We start from the raw sequence: 24,163 nt of genomic DNA, 5'->3' as shown, positions 1-24,163 counted from the left end.
AATCTCCTGAATTTTAAGTGCTAACAACAATTCACCTGAAAAAATAATTATTCAGTGGGCAGTGGGGAGAGGCTTTAGGACTTCTGGCAATCCTTGACTTGGCATTTTGTATTATTTTATAATGGTTCATTAGTTAAACTGAACACACAATTTTTTTTTTTTTTTTTTTTTTGAGATGGAGTCTCACTCTGTTGCCCAGGCTGGAGTGCAGTGGTGTGATCTCGGCTCATTGCAAGCTCTGCCTCCCGGGTTCACACCATTCTCCTGCTTCAGCCTCCTGAGTAGCTGGGACTACAGGTGCCCGCCACCACGCCCAGCTAATTTTTTGCATTTTTAGTAAAGACGGGGTTTCACCGTGTTAGCCAGGACATATGTTCCGCCCGGCCTGAACATACAAGTTTTAAGTATATCTCTGTGTATGACATGTTTCATAATAAAAATGTTTTTAAAGGAAAAAAGATTTTAAACATATTTGTAAAAGTTGCTGGGTACAAAATTAATTTATAAAAATCAAAGTTCTTGGCTGGGCGCGGTGGCTCAAGCCTGTAATCCCAGCACTTTGGGAGGCCGAGACGGGCGGATCACGAGGTCAGGAGATCGAGACCATCCTGGCTAACACGGTGAAACCCCGTCTCTACTAAAATACAAAAAAAATTAGCCGGGCGAGGTGGCGGGCGTCTGTAGTCCCAGCTACTCCGGAGGCTGAGGCAGGAGAATGGCGTGAACCACCCGGGAGGCGGGGCTTGCAGTGAGCTGAGATCCGGCCACTGCACTCCAGCCTGGGCAACAGAGCCAGACTCTGTCTCAAAAAAAAAAAAAAAAAAAAAAAATCAAAGTTCTCAATATAAAAACTGTAACTAGTTAGATATTATCATCAAGAAAAAGAGGCAATAACAATTAAAACAACAAAAATAAAATACCAAAAATTAATCAGAAATTGTGTGTGTGTGTGTGTGTGTGTGTGTGTGTGTGTGTAAAATGACTTAGGGGGAAAAGGCAGGACTTAAATAAATCAAAAGAAAAAACACTGTTGGCCGGCCACGGTGGTTCACACCTGTAGTTTCAGCTACTTGGGGGGCTGAGGCAGAAGAGGATCAATGAGCCTGGGAGGTTCTAGTTGCAGTGAGCTGAGATCGTGTCACTGCACTGCAGCTTGCATGACAGAACAAGACTCAGTTTCAAAACACACACACACACACAACATAACTATTCTTGGAAAGACTCAAAATCATAAACATATTCTTCTAAAGTTAACCTATAAATTTAACCAAATCTCTATTCCAGTAAAAATAGGAATGAGGCTATTTTTGGAACTAAACAAATTGATTCTAGAATTCTTATGGGAAATAAATATTAAATATAGCCAGGAAAACTCTGAAGAAAGAAGAGTAATGAGGACAATAATTAAAACAGTTTGGTTCTTGCACATGAATAGACAGATACCAGAATAGTGAATCCCAAAATAGACACAAATATACTGGGGAATTCGTTACTATAAAGACAGCAGTTCACTAAATGAGATTGGGTCAACTCTAAACGAGATGGCTCTAGCCATCTGGAAAAAACAAACAATGAAATACAAAACTCAGTTTGAATCTGCACCTCTTTCTCTACACCAAATTCAATTTCAAATGGATCAAACATCTCAATGTAGAGAATAAAATCATAAAATACCAGAAGAAAATACGCAATATTTTTGAAAATAAAAAAAAAAATCTTGGCCTGGTGTGGCGGCTCATGCCTGTAATTTCAGCACTTTAGGAGGCCTACGTGGGTGGATCATTTCAGGTCAGGAGTTCGAGACCAGCCTGGCCAACAAGGTGAGACCCCATCTCTAAGAAAAATATAAAAATTAGCTGAGCGTGGTGACGTGAGCCTGTAATCCCAGGTACTCGGGAGGCTGAGGCAGGAGAATCGCTTGAACCTGGGAGGTGGAGGCAGAGGCAGTAAGCTAAGATCACACCGTTGCACTACATCCTGGGTGACAGAGTGAGACAGATTACGTCTCAAAAAAAAAAAAAAAAAAAATCTTGAAGAAAAATCATTTGAGGGCACGGTGGCTCATGCCTGTAATCTCAGCACTTTGGGAGGCCAAGGCCAGCAAATCACTTGAGATCAGGAGTTTGAGACCAGCCTGGCCAACCTAAAACTACAAAAATTAGCCAGGCGTGGTGGTGCATGCCTGTAGTCCCAGCTATTCAGGAGGCTGAGGCAGGATAATTGCTTGAACCTGTGAGGCAGAGGTCGCAGTGAGCTGAGATCACGCCATTGCACTCCAGCCTGGGTGACAGAGCGAGACGCCATCTCAAAAAAAACACAAAAAAGGCCAGGCATGGTGGCTCACACCTGTAATCTCAGCACTTTGGCAGGCCGAGGTGCGTGGATCACCTGAGGTCAGGAGTTCGAGACCGCCCTGACGAACATGGAGAAACCCCATCTCTACTAAAATTGCAAAATTAGTCAGGCATGGTGGCGCATGCCTGTAGTCCCAGCTACTCGGAAGGCTGAGGCAAGAGAATCGGTTGAACCCGGGAGGCGAAGGTTGCGGTGAGCCAAGATCACGCCATTGCACTCCAGCCTGGGCAACAAGAGAGAAACTCCGTCTCAAAAAAAAAACAAAAACAAAAAAACAAAAACAGAAAAATAAAAACACACACACACCAAAAAAAAAAACAAAAACAAAAACAGAAAAAGAAAAACATGGCCGGGTGCGGTGGCTCACGCCTGTAATCCCAGCACTTTGGGAGGCTGAGGCAGGCGGATCACAAGGTCAGGAGATTGAGACCACAGTGAAACCCTGTCTCTACTAAAAATACAAAAAAAAAATGAGCCAGGCGCGGTGGCGGGCGCCTGTAGTCCCAGCTACTCGGGAGGCTGGGGCAGGAGAATGAACCCAGGAGGCGGAGCTTGCAGTGAGCCAGGATCGCGCCACTGCACTCCAGCTTGGGCGACAGAGCGAGACTCCGTCTCAAAAAAAAAAGAAAAAAAAAAAAGAAAAAGAAAAACACACACATACCAAAAAAAAAAAAAAAAAGTCTGGGCACATTGGCTCACGCCTGTAATCCTAGCACTTTGGGAGTCTGAGGTGGGCAGATTACTTGAGGTCAGGAGTTCGAGACCAGCCTGGCCAACATGATGAAACCCCATCTCTACTAAAAGTACAAAAATTAGCCAGAAATCGCTTGAACCTGGGACGCAGAGGTTGCAGTCAGCCAAGATGGTGCCACTGTACTCCAGCCTGGGCAACAGGGCCAGATTCCACCTCAAAAAATAAAACAGAACAAAACAAAACAAAATAAAACAACAAAACTTGATTTTTTTTCATCTGCAGGGTTTTTAAAATAAAATTGCACTTTTTAATCACAAAGGATAAAAGTTCCCGTTACCTGAAGATATGCTCAAGAAACTCTGCATTCTAAATACTGCTGAAATGTTATTTGGAGAGAATATTGAGGTGAAAATTCTGGAATGTTTTTAGTCTTTTCTACAGGCAAGCACAGAATTAACAATATTGGAGATAATAACACATTTTAAACTTCGCAAAGGATCATGTTTTTACCATCTTTATTGGAGAAGAATCTTCCAAGAATGAAATTATTTTCATGTGCTCACTTCTTTGTAATACAGGCTTTAAGAGATTGTGGAAGAAGAAAGGCTGTTTTTTCAAATCTTGAAGATCTCCACTAACGTATATGGTATTTTTAAAACTGCTAAAATTTCTTCAAAATGAGTAAGCCTCCCGAAAGTATAAATGAGCAATGGATCACCAGACATTTAAGGAAAGCCTTCAAAAGTAAAAGAGAGAGGCCAAAGCCAAAGACAATTACTAGGAATCGGCTAGAATTCCAACCCAGCCAAATGTCCAGCAAGTAGAGGGCAGGAAAACTGTTGCCAATCAGGCAAAAAGTCAAAACATTTAACTCCCATGCACCATTTCTTAGGAAACTACTAATGGATACACACCAACAAAACAAAGGCATAAACCAAGAAAGAGGAAGACAAAGGAAATACGAAATCAAACAAGGAAAGAGGCTGAGGGAAGTCCCAGGGTAACTGCTTTGTAGCAGGCCTTGAAAACAACACCAGTTGAACAGAAGCAGGAGGACAGGGGAAAAATAGATCTAAGAGAAACATTAAAACCACTACCCAGCATGTCAGATTGTGAGGAAAAATATTACTCAAAGGGGTTTTATTGGTTGGTTTGGAAGACTTAGTGATAGTGAATACTGCACTAACAAAAATAATGAGGTGGCCGGGCACAGTGGCTCACACCTGTAATCCCAGCAATTTGGGAGGCCGAGGTGGGTGGACCACCTGAGGTCAGGAGTTTGAGACCAGCCTGGCCAACATGGTGAAACCCTGTCTATATGAAAAATACAAAAAATTATCCAGGCATGGTGGCAGGCACCTGTAATCCCAACTACTCAGGAGGCTGAGGCAGGAGAATCGCTTGAACCTGGGAAGCAGAGGTTGTGGTGAGACGAGATCACGCCACTGCACTCCAGCCTGGGCAACAAGAGTGAAATTCCATCTCAAATAATAATAATAATAATAATGACAGTAATGAGGTAATTTTTTTTTTTTTTTTTGAGACGGAGTCTCACTCTGTCGCCCAGGCTGCAGTGCAATGGTGTGATCTCGGCTCACTGCAACCTCTGCCTCCTGGGTTCAAGCGAGATTCTCCTGCTTCAGCCTCCCAAATAGCTGGGATTACAGCCGCCCACCACCATGTCCAGCTATTTTTTGTATTTTTAGTAGAGACAGGGTTTCACCATGTTGGCCAGGCTGGTCTCGAACTCCTGACCTCGTGATCTGCCCACCTCAGCCTCCCAAAGTGCTGGGATTACAGGCATAAGCCACCATGCCCAGCCTAATAATGAAGTAATTTTAAATTCCAAATAGAGCAAAACATCGTACAAGCAAAGAACTATGACAACGTATAATTACTCAACTCAGCAGTAAACAACTCAGCAGTAAACAATCCTAACAGAGTCCTCATAAGATAAGCCCTAAGCATCAATGTAACAAAAAGTGTGTTATAATGATATGGGGAGAATGGAAGTGTGTGAATAGAATAGATACGGAAACATTTCTAGTAGCATAAACATATTATCATGTCCTTCCAACTGGATGTCTTGGATTTGTCACTGTTGATAAACATCTGGGCAAGCCTACTTGGGCGTGTATGCTGGCCAACATTGCACCAAAATAAACTCTTCATTCTCTCATCTTGGCAAGATTTTCTTTTTTCTTTCTTCTTTTTTTTTTTTTTTTTTTTTTTTTGAGATGGAGTTTTGCTCTTGTTGCCCAGGCTGGAGTGCAATGGCACAATCTCGGCTCCCACCGCAACCTCTGCCTCCCAGGTTCAAGCAATTCTCTTGTCTCAGCCTCCTGAGTAGCTGGGATTACAGACGCTCGCCACCACGCCCGGCTAATTTTGTATTTTTAGTAGAGACAGGGTTTCTCCACGTTGGTCAGGCTGGTCTCAAACTTCTGACCTCAGGTGATCCGCCCGCCTTGATCTCCCAAAGTGCTGGGATTACAGGTGTGAGCCACCGCACCCGGCCTTGGCAAGATTTTCAAGGTAACTTTAAGGCAAATTATCCAAGTTTAATATGTCAGCCAACAGGATGAATTCGGACAATACCTTCCTGATGCTGAGCTGAAAATCCTGGGAGACCCTTTGAATGATGTTCAGTCTTTAACAGAAGTTTGTCAAGAAATTTCCAGAATGCAAATTTTATTTTATTGACAAATATCAGTTTTTCTTTTAAAAAAAAAAAATTGTTTGGCAGGGTTGGGCAAGGTAGCTTAGGCCTGTAATCCCAACACTTTGGGAGGCTGAGGCGGGTGGATGGCTTGAACTCAGGAGTTTGAGACCAGCCTGAGCAACATGGCAAAAACCCATCTCTACCAAAAATAGAAAAAATTAGCCAGGCATGGTGGCAGGTGCCTGTGTTCCCAGTACTCAGGAAGCTGAGGTGGGAGGGTCGCTTGAGCCCGAGAGGCAGGGGCCACGGTGAGCCAAGATTGTACCAATGCACTCCAGGCTGGGTAACAGAGTAAGACTTTGTCTCAAAAATAAAAATAAATAAAAATCTGTCTGAGGGATGACTTTTTAAAAATACTTCATAATTTATCTCCAAACAAGTGGTCAGGCAGTAGAGGTAGAAAGGAAAGCCGGCGGAATTGAGTGCTTAAGAGCCCACAGCGGGCTGACCCGGGGGGGAAGGCACTCTATGACCGGGGGGGAAAAAAAGAGACGCTCTGGGAACAAAAAACAGACCTCAGTATCTCATCTCCTGCTCTCAGGAAATTCTACTCTGCTCTACTCAGGGTGATAACACAGCTTCTTCAGCCAGGGTGTGGATGACATCTGGAATATGTTTGTGTTAAGTGCAATCTGTGAAGCTGTTCTGGCCGTAAAACGTGATAAAAGCCGATTTGGACTTCAGAGTTCAAATATTTGGGATATAGGTGGGATAGCAAAACCCCTTGTGGGATTAAATAAGTGCTATTAGGGACTGGAAGGCTCCAGAACTAAGAGAGCCAGGTAATTCCAGGGAACATCAGACCATTTGAACAGTCTGCTTATTTCAAGATCTTAACTGGAGCTTGAACACAAAGAGCAAATCTGATCAAGTTATCTTCACCTCCTTGAAGTGTTAATAAGTTTTGGAAGCTGCAACTGACTTGGATTTCTTTACTGGTGATGAGCCCAGACTTTCAAAATCCTTCACTGTGATCATGTTCTTTCCCTTCCATTATTTACTGGATTGAGGCAGTTTTATTTTAAAACCACAAAAATGTAAAGTATCCTATAACATCTCCCTAGAAAACAATTCCCAAAGGACAGGAACAGGTACCTCTTCTATCTCAAAGATGTGTTTAGCCATTATTTGGGTTTCAGATAACCCCAGGCCATAAATATTTGGCCCAGAGTTGCCTTGATAAGCTCCACTATCAAGATTATGCAAAAGGTATTCCAGACAAGAGATGATAATAGCAGACAGAGAAGTTGTCTCCTCGTTTATCCTAACTAGATGGACACTGTGCTCAAATTTCAGTAAACAAAGCGATGCAGAGGGAAGGGAACCAAGTGCGGGAAGCACAGTTGAAATCCATGAGCACCAAATAGTCAAGAACCTTACAGAAACTGTACAATTTACAAGGCCATCAATAGTAGACTGGTTCATTAAATTACAGTACAGCCCATACTATGAAATACGGTAAGCCAGGAAAAAGAATTAAGTAATTCTATACATACAGAATGAAAGATCCCCACATAAATTGTTAACCTCAAAAAAAAAAAAAAAAAAAGCAAGTTGTGACCGGGTACAGTAGCTCCCAGCACTTTGGGAGGCCAAGGTGGGAGGATCACTTGAGGCCAGAAGTTCCAGACCAGTCTAGGCAACACAGAAGACCCTGTCTCCACATTAAAAAAAAAAAAAAAAAAAAAAAAGGTAAGTTGCAAAAACGCTGGTCATAATGTGATTCTATTTTATGTATGCAGGATATATTTTTGATTACATGATAATCATGGTTACCTCTAGGGATTGGGAATATGTGCTGAATTTTCAGGTTTTCCCTTACATACATCTTTTTGTTTTGTTTTGAGACGAAGTTTCACTCTTGTTGCCCAGGCTGGAGTGCAGAAGCGCATTCTCGGCTCACTGCAACCTCCGCCTCCCGGGTTCAAGCGATTCTCCTGTCTCAGCCTCCCAAGCAACTGGGACTACAGGCGCCCGCCACCATGCCCGCCTAATTTTTGTATTTTTAGTAGAGACGGAGTTTCACCATGTTGGCCAGGCTGGTCTCAAACTCCTGACCTCAGGTGATCAGCCCACCTCGGCCTTCCAAGGTACTAGGATTACAGGCATGAGTCAGCACGCGGGCCATTCCTTTACATACTTCCACATTAATCTTTTGTTTTTCTTAATGGTGAGCATATACTGTTTTTGTCATTTTAAAATCCTCAGTAAAGATTTAAAAGATTAAAGGAAAACAACCAAATGAAATGGGGGTTGGGGAGGCAGTGATAAAAATACACGAAATCATTAAATGTGGTTATTCTTAGGAGTATTTTTTTCTTCATTCTACTTTTCTGCATTTTGCAAATGTTCTAAAATGATCAATAATTTTATAATGGAAAAAATCATTTTGAAAACACTTTGAGTATATAGAACAATATGTATATTATGCTACTATTTATGCACAAAAGGATACTTAAGTAGACATATATGTCTATTCTTGGAATATGATACAAGAACCTGGAACACTGACTCTCTTCAGAGTGAAACTGGATCTCCCAGGGGACAGCAGAGGAGCAGGCTTTTCATTCTCTATCCTTCTGTAGAATAACTTTTGAATTTTACACTGTATGCCTATATTAGCCCTTTGTAAAGGTTAAAATGTTTTAAAAATGAAAACCATTACATCACTCTGCTAAATTTGTTTTGAAAATATTATCTTCATCAGGTTTTATGAGGCGATTGTTTTGAAAGGGCAAGAATGCTTGTTGATTGTTCATTCTTTGTGAGGACCTTTGCATGAGTCATCGGCTGCACCACAACGCCAGGAAAGGGTTTTTTAAGTAGATGAGGAAACTCAGACTCAGAGAAATTCAACGGCCCGCCTGAGGTCACGTGGCAAAATGCACTGGAGTTTGAACTTGAGACTATTTAGCACTGAAGTTCTTGCAGTATCTACTCTCACTGGCTGACTCCTGGCGAGTAGAAGGAGGTAGCCACCAACCAGTGCTCACATATGGCATTTCTTTTTTTTTTTTTTTTTTTTTTGAGACAGGGTCTGGCTCTGTTGCCTAGGCTGGAATGCAGTGGCACGATCACAGCTCATTACAGCCTCATATCCTGGGCTCAAGCAATCCTTCCACCTCAGCCTCCTGAGTAGCTGGGACTACAGGCATGCACCACTACGCCTGGCTAATTTTTGTTTATGCCCCCACTGATCTCGGACTCCTGGGCTCAAGCGATCCTCCCGCCTTGGCCTTCCAAAGTGTTGGGATTTTAGGCGTGAGCCACCGCGCCAGCCATATATGGCATTTTTTTTTTTTTTTAATTTAACTTTTATTTCAAGTTCAGGGGTACATGTGCAGGTTTGTTATATAGGTAAACTTGTGTCCTGAGAGTTTGTTGTGCGGATGATTTCGTCACCCAGGTATTAAGCCTAGTACCCATTAGTTAGTCTTCCTAATCCTCTTCTTCCTCCTGCCCACACACAGCATTTCTTTACCTCTTGTCTCAACTTTTGTTTTCTCTTGGATTTCAAATGTAAATATTTGGCCAGACACAGTGGCTCATGCCTGTAATCCCAGCACTTTGGGAGGCCAAGGCAGCCAGATCACCTGAGGTCAGGATTTTAAGACCAGCTTGGCCAACATGGCAAAACGCCATCTCTAATGAAAACACAAAAATTATTCCGGCATGGTCGGGGGTGCCTGTAATCCCAGCTCCTCCGGTGGCTGAGGCAGGAGAATTGCTTGAACTCAGGAGGCAGAAGTTGCAGTGAGCCGAGATTGCGCCACTGCACTCCAGCCTGGGCGACAGAGTGAGACTTTGTCTCAAGAAAAAAAAAAAGAAAGAAATGTAAAGATTGATCATTAGTGTTTAATGAAATCCTGTTATTTGAATACAATCCCTTATTTCACAGAAAAAGGACAGCTGGTGAACCGTGTGCGCTCATATCCATAAACTCCAAGGGTGTCTGCACGGCTTTCCTGACACAATGCCTTTGCGGGTACCCATCTTGATGGGAGAATGTGTCTTGCAGGTTCAACCCCATTATGCGCTTGCAAATGGCATAACTAGGCTAACTCTGGCCTAGCTTCTAACTCTTCTGAATCTTATCATTGATTTATGAGGCAATGTTTACGTGATCGTGCTTGGCCATAACTCACAAAACCAGGAAGCTAAGTAAAGCCAATTTCCAACAACCTCACTGCTCGGAGCCTTTTCTCAAACCTGGCCACGTTCACACTCTGCTCCTCAACGGCCTCCTCGTCCGTGCGGCTCCCAACATCCCTGTCTTCCTCACTGATGCCTCTGCCTCACCCCTCTCACCTGACACTACGCTCTGCTTCTCCGTCCTGGTTCTTTTGCTTCCTTTCTCAGCCAGAAGGTGCCCTCCTCCCCTGGTTAGGCCACCTTTTGCTGCCCAGGACAGACACTCAGTCTCATCTGTACCTGGGACTCCATCTGCACACAGGACTGCTCTGGCAAAGCCCCTCCCACATTTGGCCTCACAAGTATGGACTTTTTTTTTTGGGGGGGGGGACGGGGTCTCGCTCTGTCCCCCAGGCTGGAGTGCAATGGTGCGATCTCGGCTCACTGCAACCTCTGCCTCCCGGGTTCAAGTGATTTTCCTGCCTCAGCCTCCCGAGTAGCTGGGATTATAGGTGCCCGCCACCACGCCCAGCTAATTTTTGTATTTTTAGTAGAGACAGGGTTTCGCCATGCTGGCTGGGCTCAAGCATGGACATTTTATGAGTGGAAGCCAGCACTAGTAGCCACAGTCTCAAAGCATCTTATGTGGACAGGAAGCCCCCCTCCAAGAGTAGAGTTGTTGACTTAGAGAGCAGTGGCCTAACCTCCCTGAAGGCAGGGACTTGGCGTTGTATACATTCCCTGCCTGTTCCTATTTCAGTTCCTGACACATGGAAGGCGCTCACTATGTATTTTTAATAAATTAGTTAATTGATTAATTACATTTTAAATAATTGTAGTATGACAGTTTCATAACTGTAAAGCTGTAGGAGAGGGCATGGTCTGACAGCCCCACCAACGCTCATGAAAGGCGCAGGGTTTGGGTGACTTAGCTGAGCCATCATGGCCATCTAGTGGCAGAACAGCGACATCACTGGTTTAGTCGGATAGTGGAGTGGTTTTTGTTTTTTGTTTATGAGACAGGGTCACTCTGTCGCTCAGGCTGGAGTGCAGTGGTGTGATCTCAGCTCACTGCAGCCTCTGCCTCCCGGGCTCAGGCAATCCTCCCACCTCACCCTCCCGAGTAGCTGAGACTATAGGCTTGTGCCACCACGCCTGGCTAATCTTTGCATTTTTTGCAGAGATTGGGTTTTGCCATGTTGCCCAGGCTGGTCTCGAACTCCTGGGCTCAAGTGATGCACCTGCCTCAGCCTCCCAAAGTGCTGGGATTACAGGTGTGAGCCACCGTGCCTGGCCGATCATTGTTTTGCTTTGTTTTAAGATAAGTTATAAAATTAAAATGTTGATAGCAGGGTGGGAGGTGGGGAGAGACAAAAAGAAAAAAAGAAAAAAAGTAAAATGTCAATAGCAAACATATTGTAATATAAGAAAGAGAGAGAATAATGAACAGAGGAGTCAAAAGATGGGAGTTAAATTCTTGGGAGAGCTGCAGAAGGGGAGTGTGGGGAGAAGGGGCCAGGTGGCTCCTGTACTTGTCAAAGTTGACATCCAGCATGCCCGCCTTCTCCTGGCTGATTCGCAGCAATGGGGTATCCAATCGCCGAATGCAATCCTTGTCCAGTGTTGATGTCCACTCTTGGAAGGTTTTTCGAACCAGCTCATCAATGGCCTGGACCATCTGCTGATAGGTGTGCACACTCTCCTCTCCAGTCCCAATATGGGGCAGGAAATGAGCACCAGCAAGGCACTGAGGGGAAGAACAGGCAGGTGGAGCCGGCCTGCCACCTTCCTCCAGGGGCCACCATCTCCCTGAGACCTACACACGCGTGCATGCGCACGTACCCCAACAATATGCATAAGGCTTGCTATGGAGACGGATTGAGTTTTGATAACTTAGAAGGAAGGTAAAGCCAAAAAGGAAGGTGACAGGAAGAGACCAAGGCACAATGAGAAAAGGAGTCAAAATGAGGAAAGAGAAGCACAGAGAATTCGTTTAGGAAAAAAAGCTGGGAAAAAAGGGTCAGTCACAGAAGGAGCAGGATATGAGACACAAGGTTGAAAACCAGTGTCAGCCCTTCCTAGCCCAGATGTAGCCCGCCAGGCCCAAACCTGCCTCCAGCTATCTGCAGGCTGCCTAACTCTCTACCAGAACCAGCTGCATGATGGCAGGTCACTACCTCAACAGCTTTCAACTTGTATTCCCAAAGAGTGTGTGTGTGTGTTCGTTTGTTCATTTGTTTGTGACGGAGTCTCGCTCCATCACCCAGGCTGGAGTGCAGTGGCGCAATCTCGGCTCACTGCAACTTCTGCCTGCCTCCAGGGTTCAAGCAGTTGTCCTGCCTCAGCCTCCCGAGTAGCTGGGATTACAGGCACCTGCCACCACACCTGGCTAACTTTTTGTATTTTTAGTAGAGACAGGGTCTCACCATGTTGGCCAAACTGGTCCTGAACTCCTGACCTCAAATGATCCACCCACCTCGGCCTTCCAAAGTGTTGAGATTACAGGTGTGAGCCACCATACCTGGCCCCAAAAAGTTTTAAAACAATGTTTTTTTGTTGTTTCTTTGTGCTGTCTTTCCAGAGAGACCAGGCTGTGTAAGGGTGTCACCTGTCCAGGTCTCTGGATCATGAGGCTGTATCTTCTACTGACCCAACACCCTAGATACCGGCCCTGTTCCTCATCTGCAGCCTGATATGAAATTCCTAAAATGAGGCTGGGCCTAGTGGCTCACGCCTGTATTCCCAGCACTTTGGGAGGCTGAGGTGGGTGTATCACCTGAGGTCGGGAGTTCGAGACCAGCCTGACCAACATGGAGACACCCCTTCTCTACTAAAAACACAAAATTAGACGGGCGTGGTAGCGCATGCCTGTAATCCCAGCTCCTCGGGAGGCTGAGGCAGGAGAATTGCTTGAACCCGGGAGGCGGAAATTGCGGTGAGCCAAGATGGCGCCACTGCACTCCAGCCTCAGCAACAACAGCGAAACTCCGTCTCAAAAAAGGGCGGGAGGGAGGGAGGGAGGGAAGAAGGAAGGGAAATTCCTAAAATGGCCCATGTTCCACCAGCCTCACACACTGCCTCTGCAGATCTTAACCCACGACTCACTGAACTGAACCTGCCACTCCCCTCACCGACATAGGTGCTGGTCGTGAAGACTCTTCGGGGAACCTCTCAGGAGCCGTCCCCCATCCCTCCCGGCGCGGCACAGCCTGCGAACCCGGCCGTCTCACTGACGACAGAACTTGGAGAAGACCAGGCACTTACGGTCATGACTCTGTCGACGCGACGCCGGAGGAGGTGCACCCAGCGCGCCTGTCCGGAATACTGGGCCATGTAGGGCTCCAGGTCTGGCCACTTCTTGTTCCGTTCGCGGTTCACCAGGGCCAGCTCGCTATTGAACAGCATGTAGAGATCCACCGCCTTCTTGTCATAAGTCCGCTTGATAGCCTAGGGAAGAAGAGGAAGAGGCTGGCGACGTGCCCGGGAAGGCGGGTTCCCTCCGGTCACTCATCCCCGAGGAAAGCTGCACCCCGCTGCGGGAGTCACACTCCCGGGGACCCCGAAGCCAGGGAACAGAAAAAAGACAAGAGGCGCCCGAATTCTGGACATGGAGAAGGGCACACGTGGAGGCAGGAGGGCCTCCGGAAGGCTGGGAAGGGACTCCAAGAAAGCACGCGGGACGGAAAGCCGAGGAGGCCGCGGGGCAGCCGCACCTCGCGGGCAGCAAGCCTGTGGAAGGTGTCCAGCAGGAGCACGCCGTGCTGTACGTCCCGCACCAACTCGAAGGCCGAGGTGATCAGGTTCTGGGTCATCACCTCCAGGTCCTTGATTCCGGCCCGGAACCTGCACCGGTGGAGAGGCATGGGGCAGCTGAGTGCCCTCGCCTGACCCCTGGTCCACCCCCGAGGAAGAATCCCATGCGTTGCTGAGGACGGAGGGTTTCCTGTGTGCCGGGCCCTCTAAGTACTTTAACCTACACGAATCCATTTAATCCTCAAAACAATGCTGTGAGATAGGCTCTATCACCAACTGTATTGCATAGAGGAGGAAGTGGAGACAGCTGATGGAGTAATTTGCCCAATGTAATATATCTGGTATGTGGCAGAACCAAGATCTAAGTCTGGAAAGGCTCACTCTGGAACCCTCAACCCGAGTTGCCACCCCCCTCCCCTGCACTCTCTCCTGTCCCCACTTCCCCACCACCCTGATCCCAATCTGTCCTTCCACCATTTCTTTTGCACACTCTTGCCACTCCTCCTACTCTTGGTTCCCTGATCTGCCTTCCCTGCCCACGCCTGGCATCAGCCTGTGGTTCCCTCACTTATTGTAGTCTTCATGCCAAGAGGTGTTCTTCACATCCAGGATGCCCCCGCGAACAGCTCGCAGCATGTGCAGATTTTTATGAAAGATGTCCTCAATCTCCAGCAAATTCCGTGTTATCTGTGGCCCCTGGGCACCGAAGAAGCAAGGAAGGGGACCCTGCTTGCCATCTTCCCAGCGGGCGAAGTGATACTGACAGTCACATACCTAAAAAGAAGCCAGCGTGAGGGTTCCTGCTTTCCTTCCAAACTCGAAAGTCCTAACATATTTGGTTTAGCTTCAAATGTCTAAAAACATCACTGCAAGTGACGGCAAGTGAAAAAAAAAAGAAAAGAAAAAAGAAAGTATCTAAAAACCAGGGAGGGCCAACCAGCTGCAGGGCGCTGTTGGAATGCACTTTGGCTGCAGAATGAAATATGAGATAGTAGGGCAGCAATAAGAGGCAAATGCCAGAAAAAGCAGTGTGGTGGTAGGACACACAATTGTGCAGGAAAAGCCAATGTGGTGAGTGTAATTTTTTTTGTTGTTGTTTAGAAGGAGTCTCTCTCTGTTGCCCAGGCTGGAGTGCAGCAGCACGATCTCGGCTCACTGCAACCTCCCCCTCCCGGGTTCAAGAGATTCTTGTGCCTCAGTCTCCCAAGCAGTTAGGATTACAGGTATGTTTCACCATGTTGGCCAGGCTGATCTTGAACTCCTGGCGGCAGGTGATCCACCCGCCTCAGCCTCCCAAAGTGCTGGGATTACAGGTGTGAGCCACCGCACCCGGCCATAAGTTCAATATTTAGCCTCTGCCCCGTTTCCCCTGGTTCCTGGGGTGGGGGGTGGGGAGGGATTCTGGAGGGTCTGCTGTTAGCTTTTGGTTCTTCAGTCTTCCCACCTCAATAAGGTCCTTGCAGCGCTGCACGAAGGCATCAACCTGAGCAAAGATGCTGGTCTGGTCTAGGACCCAGCCCCGACTGGAGAACCTGTGTCAGGAGAAAGGCTGACTGAATCGGAAGGCAAGAGCACAGTCCAGCTATGTAAAGCTAGACCAGGAGCCCTACATTCAGGGAAAGCCCTAGAAAACCAGACTCCGAGAAACAACTCTACTGAATCCCAAAGGAAGAGACTCAGGGGGAGAAGAACCAGACAGGAGACAGAGCATCTAAGTTCTAGGAGCCGATTCATACATAACGGAATTTTAGACGATGGGGTCAAGATAGGAGGAAAAGACCAGATAGGGTTCCTGGGATCAGGGAGGAGAGATTATTAAAATAAGGAGAAGCCAGGGCAATGAGCTACAGTATCTGTATCCAGAGAGAAAACTTGGCCAGATGTAGAAACTCCTGGGTCTAGGAAAATACAACCAAGAAGCTAAATAAAGTGCACACGAAAGAAGTCAGACTCTACCGTCTTACAAGGATGACAAGGGAGTTGAGATATGGGGTGTTACAGGAGGCATGTCGTACTCAGTGTGCATCTGCACGGCCTGTAGGTAGTGATCTTTCCAAGCATGACAACAGAGAATGCAGCCTTGCAGATCCTCCTTGCTGGAAGAGACATATCCCTCAAAGATCCGGTCCAGGGAGATGGCGTGGCAGCATAAGCGGATGATCTCATTGCTCATCTGCGGAAGGAGTCCCCACAGCCTCTGTCCCCGCCTCCTTGACACCCAAGTCCTTCTCTGCATCCCCTGCCCGTGCCTCGTGTCTCAGCCCCCTACTCCTTGATTTGAATCCTGAAACTCATCCCACCCCTGGTTCTCCACCCCTGACCACACTAACACCTCTGGGTTCCATGCCCACTCCTTGTCCTAGGTGGCCCCTTACTCTGCCTCAGCCGAACTCTGCGGCCGCCCTGCCCAGCAAGGTCTCAGCTCAGTGTCCCTTCTCCCACTCTTTGGCTCTGTCACCCCCAGTGAATGCACCAGGCCCTGCTCCTCAAGAGCCCGTGCTGCTTCCTAAAGCCCTCTCTCCCCCACTGCAATCTCCATCTTGAGGAATGAGAAGAGCTTTGCCTTCTGCACAGCTCAGCTTGGGGGTCTGTTCTTCCTGCTGCTTCCCCGTGTTCCACCAACTCTTCTGAAGCCCCTCTTCCTGCCTAAGCCACCTCCACCTAGAAACAGAAAGTCCAGCCCAGGCTGCAATGCGGAGCAACCCTAAAGCAGATGATGCCGGTAGAAGCCTTCAGTCTCTGAGCAGAAAGGTCAACCTTCACTACCTTTTCAACCACAGATCCTCTGCCAAATGCATTGCCCCTGCTTCAGAAAACCTGGCCACCCTCATAAACCCCTCCACCCCGCCCTCGGCATATGCACACCTTTCGGAATAGTGAGGTCAGTCTCTCCCGAGTGTTGTAGTGGGGAGAGTTAACCCAGATGATGCGGATGAGACTGATCAGCTTAGGGAGCTTGCTAGAGATGTCCTTGGGCTTCATGAAAGCCAACTCCTGGTAAGGTTCCTTCAGGATTGACAAAAAGGTCAGGTTTGACTGTGCTTGACGCGAGCCATCCTGGCAGTAAAAAGAGACGAGAAGTAGATTTATGCACCAGAAAGCACTGATTCAACACAAGTGCTTTTTTTTTTTGAGACAGAGTTTTGCTCTTGTCACCCAGGCTGGAGGGCAATGGTGAGATCTCGGCTCACTGCAACCTCCACCTCCCGGATTCAAGCAATTCTCCTGCCTCAGCCTCCCGAGTAGCTGGGATTACAGGCACTCACCACCACGCCCAGCTAATTTTTGTATTTTTAGTAGAGATGGGGTTTCACCATGTTAGCCAGGCTGGTCTCGAACTCCTGACTTCAGGTGATCCCCCCGCCTCGGCCTCCCAAAGAGCTGGGATTATAGGTGTGAGCCACCACGCCCGGCCCACAAGTGCTTTTTAACCACCTTCAACCCCATCCTGACTTGCCTGTACGAGGAAGCCCTCCCATCAGCCCTACACAGTAGCGATCATTTCAGGTCTCTGTGAGCCCTCAGAGCAGAGTTAGCACATGTCAACTTTTCTGTCTTTTCTCATGTGTGTGTCCCAGCTCCCCCACCAGACTGAGAATTCCCTCGAGTCTAGATTTTTCTAGATTTTGTGTCTATTCCTGTTCTCTCCAGTTGAATTCAGGACTCTGCACCAAGCAGACACTCTGTTGCTGTTGATCAACTGGCCACACATCACTCTCATTTGTCCCCATAGTTGTCACCCAGTTCCCCTCACTGCCCTGTTCTCAGCCAGGACTTTAGGCTTCTCCAGTTAGTTCTGGCTCAATTCCCTTAATACCTAACCGAAAATTTCACCTAGGAAAACAGGTCTTCTATCTGTACTCTACAGGCCACTCTTACCTCCTGTGTGACCTAGCACCAGCATAATCAGCTTGTCACATCATATCAATTTTTTTTTTAATGTTTATTGGCCAGGTGTGGTGGCTGACACCTATGATCTCAACACTTTGGGAGGCCGAGGATCACCAGGAGTTTGAGACCAGCCTGGACAACATAGTGAGATCCTACCTCTACAAAAAAATTAAAAATTAGGCCAGGTGAGGTGGCTCACACCTGTAATCCCAGCACTTTGGGAGGCCGAGGCAGGCAGATCACGAGGTCAGGAGATTGAGACCATCCTGGCTAACACCGTGAAACCCCATCTCTACTAAAAATACAAAAAATTAGCTGGGCGTGGTGGCATGCGCCTGTAATCCCAGCTACTCAGGAGGCTGAGGCAGGAGACTCACTTCAACCTGGGAGGCAGAGGCTGCAGTGAGCTGAGATCATGCCATTGCACTCCAGCCTCGTCGACAGAGCAAGACTCTGTCTCAAAAAAAAAAAAAAAATTAACAATTGGGCTGGGTGAGGTAGCTCATGCCTATAATCCCAAAACTTTGAGAGGCTGAGTGGGTGGATCGCTTGAGCTCAGGAGTTAGAGACCAGCCTGGGCAACATAGCAAAATCCTGTCTCTACAAAAAATACAACATTTAGCTGGGCATGCTGGTGCGCACCTGTAGTCCCAGCCACTTAGGAGGCTGATGTGGGAGGATCCCTTGAGCCCAGGAGGCAGAGGTTGCAGTGAGCAGAGATCCCACCACTGCACCCCAGCCTCCAGCACACTGTCTCAAAAGAAAAAAGAAAAGAAAAGGAAAGAAAAAGAGCCAGGTGCAGTGGCTCACACCTGTAATCCCAGCACTTTGGGAGGCCAAGACGGGCGGATCACGAGGTCAGGCGTTTGAGACCAGCCTGACTAACATGGTGAAACCCGGTATCTACTAAAAATACCCAAATTAGCCAGGCATGGTGGCGGGCACCTGTAATCTCAGCTACTTGGGAGGCTGAGGCAGGAGAATCGCTTGAACCTGGGAGGCAGAGGTTGCAGTGAGCTGAGATCATGCCACTGCACTCCAGCCTGGGCGACAGAGCCAGACTCCATCTCAAAAATAAGAATAAAAAAGAAAAGCCGGGCGCGGTGGCTCACGCCTGTAATCCCAGCACTTTGGGAGGCCGAGGCGGGCGGATCACGAGGTCAGGAGATCGAGACCATCCTGGCTAACACGGTGAAACCCTGTCTCTACTAAAAATACAAAAATTAGCCGGGCGTGGTGGCGGGCGCCTGTAGTCCCAGCTACTCAGAGGCTGAGGCAGGAGAATGGCGTGAACCCAGGAGGTGGAGCTTGCAGTGAGCGGAGATGGCGTCACCGCACTCCACCCTGGGCGACAAAGCAAGACTCCGCCTCACAAAAAAAAACAAAAAACAAACAAAAAAAAACAAACACACACACACACACACAAGAATAAAAAAGAAAAGAAAAAGAAAAAAAGTGTTTATCCCTTTTCCTTGGATTTTCCTTGGAAGGTGGATTCAAACAAAGAAAAAAAGTATTTATCTTGTAATTCCTGGACTGAACCACATGAGCTCATCTTTGGCTCCCATGCTGTCTAGTAATCCTGTTTTGTGTAATCTTATTTTCCCAGCTGGGTGGCAGGGGTTGTGCTCGCAGAAGGTACTCTACGTATATTTATTGGTTAACTTGATGTCTCCCTCCTTAGGGAACCTCTATTCTACTCTTTTATACTCTCCTGCAAGTACAAGGCTGAACCCTGGGTGGGTCAGTCTATGCTGTCGAAGATTGCCTTGGCTCCCTCTCCTTAGCTCCCTGTATCATCCCAACCATTGCCCGCTTCTTGCTGAGCCTGAATCCTTTGATTCGCTCACAAACCTGGATCTGCTGTGCCAGCTTCATAAAGGGCGCCAAGTAGGACGACTTGGCAAGGTGCAGGATGGATTCAACGTGCTTCACTCCCTTCTTCACCAGCTGTTTACTGATGCCAGACAGGTCCATGCATCGGTTGCGCCAGAACTCAATTTCCTCCAGAGGACCTGAATTTTCTCCTGTCTCCACGGTCTCCTGGGCACTGAGCACCTCCTTTATCTGCCGGGTCCAGTGGATCATGGAGGCTGCAGGCGGGAGTACAAAGTCTCCTGAATTTCTTCACACTGCTTCCCAACGGCATCCTTCCCTCTCCCCAACCCTGACAGAGACCTCCTAACCCAACTCCATTGTCAGCCTCCAGGCCTCCCCTTTCCCTCTCCCCTGTGATCGCCGGGTGACGCTGACAGTGCCAGCCACTCACTCTCTAGCCGCTGCACCAGCTCTTTGTCCTTTACCACCACTTCAGGCTTCATGTTCATGGCCTCCGCAGGGATGTAGAGGACCGTGTGCCCCTCCAGTTTGTACCGAGTGTCTAAGGAAAGGAAAGTTTGTGGAAGTGGACAAAGGGGATGAGTTCTTGCTAGCCCCGTAGGAATCATGGTTGATGATCCGTGGGGACCAGGAAGTATACGCATTTCAGGAGAGCAGGCGGGACAGATGATGACTTACGCTTTTTTGATATCGAGAAATGACCAAAGGCAAGAGGGAAACCTCATGGAGGTATAACGAGAAATTGCCAGAAAATAAGGTCAAAGATCTGTATTACGCCTTCAGCACTCTCTACCACGAGACATGCGAGTCCCCCCAGTGCCCTCACAGTACCTGTATTTCCCCTTCCCCTACATGTGCTCTTAGAAATTTCCAAGTCTAGGCTGGGCGCGGTGGCTCACGCCTGTAATCCCAGCACTTTGGGAGGCCGAGATGGGCGGATCACGAGGTCAGGAGATCGAGACCATCCTGGCTAACACAGGGAAACCCCGTTTCTACTACAAAAATACAAAAAAACTAGCCGGGCGAGGTGGCGGGCACCTGTAGTCCCAGCTACTCGGGAGGCTGAGGCAGGAGAATGGCGTAAACCCAGGAGGCGGAGCTTGCAGTGAGCCGAGATCCGGCCACTGCACTCCAGCCCGGGTGACAGAGGGAGACTCCGTCTCAAAAAAAAAAAAAAAAAAAAAAAAAAGAAATTTCCAAGTCTAAATTGAAGCAGGTCTGGTCAACCAGTTCTACAACAGAAAAGTGTGTCTGGATCAGAAAGCAGATCTTGGCAGGGCACGGTGGCTCACACCTGTAATCCCAGCACTTTGGGAGGCCAAGGCAGGTGGATCATGAGGTCAGGAGTTCGAGACCAGCCTGGCCAACGTGGTGAAACCCATCTCTACTAAAGATACAAAAAATTAGCCAGGCATGGTGGCGGGCACCTGTAATCCCAGCTATCTGAGAGGCTGAGGCGGGAGAATCGTTTGAACCCGGGAGGCAGAGGTTGCAGTGAGGCAAGATCACGCCATTGCACTCCAGCCTGGGCAACAGGGCGAGACTCCGTCTCAAAAACAAAAAAGAAGAAGAAGAAGAAGGCGGATCTTGTACCCTATTCTATCCATTCAATAAGCATGCTGAATACTTCCTCCACACAGGTGCTCAGACGAATGTCCCACCACCTCACTAATTGTACAGTCGGGGGACACTAAGGAGAAACTAGTCACTCCAGTCTTCCCACTTACCTGTCAGGCAGGCCAAGAACTTGTGCAGATGAGAAGCAAAATGATTTCTAATGCTCTCAGGCCAGGTTGTGTTTGCAAAGATCTGAGGGGCAAAGACTCCACTGACCAGCCGAAGCAGGGCCGGGATATAGGGGCCCCGCACCGTCCCAAACTGCACGGTTGCCTCAAAGTTCTCCCAGGTGATGGGGACTGGTGCTTGGCGAATGAAATAGACAAGCTGGTTCTGGGTCTGCATGGAAGACAGCAGATCAGAGTTTAGTCGCCAGGCCCAGCCATGACACCCAGTCACGAAAGCCCGGCTGAGTTCTTTCTCACATCCCTCAGGGTATCCTGATCCTTCTCTAAACGGAAGTGCCATGAAGTGCTTCCTGTTCTTTTCACGGATATAAGATTCCATATCCAGAGATGTGGGGAGGAAATGCAGAGAGTATGCCTTGAGAGTAGGGACTGTACATTTTGTCCAACTTGGCTCTAGAACCTAGTACAGTGCCTGGTATATAGTAGATGGTCAATAATGTTTGTAGAATGGATCGATAGAAAGAAAGGATGGAATGGAGGAAGCACATCAGCCAATGAAAAAGCAGAAAGGAGAAGGACTGGAAGAAAGAGACAGTTGTCTAGGGTTTTCCATTTTGATAGCATATGTTTCTCCCAAAATTTTACATTTATGCTTCAGTTTTGCTTATGGTTTTTGTGGTTTACATACAAAAGCATATATCTTTCACGTAATTAAATATAAAACTCCTTAAAGTTCTGACTGCTACATACTTAGAAAGGCCATGTCCTCCCTAATATCCAACTCACCTGTTTCATTTGTTTTTAGTGCTTTTGTGACTAGTCTTGACAATTAATTTAATTTTTTTTTTTTTTTTTTTTTTTTTTTTGAGACAGAGTCTTGCTCTGTCACTCAGGCTGGAGTGCAGTGGCGCAATCTCAGCTCACTGCATTATCTGCCCCCCGGGTTCAAGCGATTCTCCTGCCTCAGCCTCCCGAGTAGCTGGAATTATAGGCCCGCACCACTACACCTAGCTAATTTTTATATTTTTAGTAGAGACGGGGTTTCACCAGGTTGGCCAGGCTGGTCTCAAACTCCTGACCTCAGATGATCCACCTGCCTCGGCCTCCCAAAGTGCTGGGATTACAGGGGCAAGCCACCAGGCCCGGCTAACAATTTATTTAATTTTAAAAACAAATTAAAGCACAAGGAAGAAATTAATAATCATCTGTCTTCTTACTATCCAGAAATAAATACTGGCATTTTGTGTCCTTTTTTTTTTTTTTTTTTTTTTGAGACGAAGTTTCGCTCTTGTTGCCCAGGCTGGAATGCCATGGCACGATCTCAGCTCACCACAACCTCCACCTCCCAGGTTCAAGTGATTCTCCTGCCTCAGCCTCCCAAGTAGCTGGGATTACAGGAATGTGCCACCATGCCTGGCTAATTTTTGTATTTTTAGTAGAGATGGGGTTTCTTGATGTTGGTCAGGCTGGTCTCAAACTCCTGATCTTATGTGATTCGCCTGCCTCGACCTCCCAAAGTGCTGGGATTACAGGCATGAGCCACCCTGACTGGCTATGTTCATTTTTTTAAAAGCTTAACAACTATAGGCCGGGCGCGGTGGCTCATGACTGTAATCCCAGCACTTTGGAAGGCCAAGGCAGAGGGATCACGAGGTCAGGAGATCGAGACCATCCTGGCTAACATAGTGAAACCCTGTCTCTACTAAAAAATACAACAAAAATTAGCCAGACGTGGTGGTGTGCGCCTGTAGTCCCAGCTACTAGGGAGGCTGAGGCAGGAGAATGGCATGAACCTGGGAGGCGGAGCTTATAGTGAGCCGAGATCTCGCCACTGCACTCCAGCCTGGGCAACAGAGCGAGACTCCATCCAAAAAAAAAAAAGCTTAACAACTATTACTTTTGTGAAGATGACATATGTTAAATATAAATAATTGAAACAATGCAGAAAAGTACAAAGATAAAAGTTAAAATGTCATCTAAAATTCCACCTAAAAATTAATATTGTTAATATTAGAGAAAACATTATTCTACATATTTTGCTATAGCTATGTACATAAATTTAATTAAAATCATTATTTTTAAATAGGAGCAAGCTGTTTTTAATTAAAACTATTAAATTTAATTTTCTTGAATTTAAGCGAATAAAAAGAAATAGAAGTAGTTATAAAGGAATTCTTGAACTTCATATAAATTTTTCTTCATCCAGAAGAGAGGTTTCTTCCCAAAGGGCCCCTCTCTACGGTGGTAAGAAAAAAAGATTACGAAAAATATTATGAGTTTTCTCACTAACTTTCAATTTTGAGTTCTGTTAGCTCACTGCTTTGCAAGACCCAATCCAGAATCTACTCCAAGATCACACATGGCTCATGTCTCTTAGTCTTCTTTAGTTTTAAACCACTCCCAACCTTTTTCTTTCATGGCATTGATTTTCTTTTTATTTTAAATTTATTTTATTTTATTTATTTATTTATTTATCTTTTTTTTTTTTTTTTTGAGACGGAGTCACTCTGTCGTCCAAGCTGGAGTGCAATGGTGTGATCTCGGCTCAACGCAACCTCTGCCTCCCTGGTTCAAGTGATTCTCCTGCCTCAGCCTCCCAAGTAGCTGGGATTACAAATGCACGCTGCCACATCCAGCTAATTTTTTTGTATTTTAGTAGAGATGGGGTTTCACCGTGTTGCCCAGGCTGGTCTCGAACTCCTGAGCTCAGGCAATCCACCCACCTTGGCCTCCCAAAATGCTAGGGTTACAGGCGTGAGCCACCGTGCCCAGCCCATAATTTTTAAATTTTTAACTTTTTTTTTTTTTTTTTTTTGAGACAGACTCTTGCTCTGTCACCCAGGCTGGAGTGCAGTGGCACAATCTTGGCTTGCTGCAACCTCCACCTCCAGGGTTCAAGCGATTCTCGTGTCACGGCATTGATATTTCTAATAGTCCAGACCAGTTTTCTTTTTCCAATATGTCTCTTAATTTGGATTTATCTGATTGTCTCCTTATTGCCAGATTCAAGTTAAATATTCTTAGCAGGATTAC

General features: G+C 46.9%; 1 protein-coding gene across 2 annotated transcripts in view; it reads right to left on the bottom strand.

Annotated features, from left to right (window-relative positions):
• Positions 1–24,163, bottom strand: part of DNAH2 (dynein axonemal heavy chain 2) — a 121,537-nt gene that overhangs the window by 84,282 nt on the left and 13,092 nt on the right. Inside the window, exons 4-13 of one of the 2 annotated variants that reach the window (XM_077970201.1) lie at positions 21,113–21,341; positions 19,816–19,926; positions 19,401–19,639; positions 16,521–16,712; positions 15,671–15,828; positions 15,100–15,187; positions 14,224–14,429; positions 13,616–13,745; positions 13,167–13,349; positions 11,435–11,649 (exon numbers count right to left, since the gene is read on the bottom strand). In XM_077970201.1, the coding sequence (XP_077826327.1) occupies positions 11,435–11,649; positions 13,167–13,349; positions 13,616–13,745; positions 14,224–14,429; positions 15,100–15,187; positions 15,671–15,828; positions 16,521–16,712; positions 19,401–19,639; positions 19,816–19,926; positions 21,113–21,341 (1,751 nt within the window). The remainder of the gene's footprint in view (positions 1–11,434; positions 11,650–13,166; positions 13,350–13,615; positions 13,746–14,223; positions 14,430–15,099; positions 15,188–15,670; positions 15,829–16,520; positions 16,713–19,400; positions 19,640–19,815; positions 19,927–21,112; positions 21,342–24,163) is intronic. The other variant, XM_077970202.1, reaches the window with a different exon arrangement.

The sequence above is a fragment of the Macaca mulatta genome, chromosome 16, assembly GCF_049350105.2.
Source record: "Macaca mulatta isolate MMU2019108-1 chromosome 16, T2T-MMU8v2.0, whole genome shotgun sequence".
In the NCBI taxonomy this organism is placed as follows: Eukaryota; Metazoa; Chordata; class Mammalia; order Primates; family Cercopithecidae; genus Macaca; species Macaca mulatta.
Note: the sequence above shows the minus strand (reverse complement) of the source record. Positions and strands in the feature narration are given on the sequence as shown.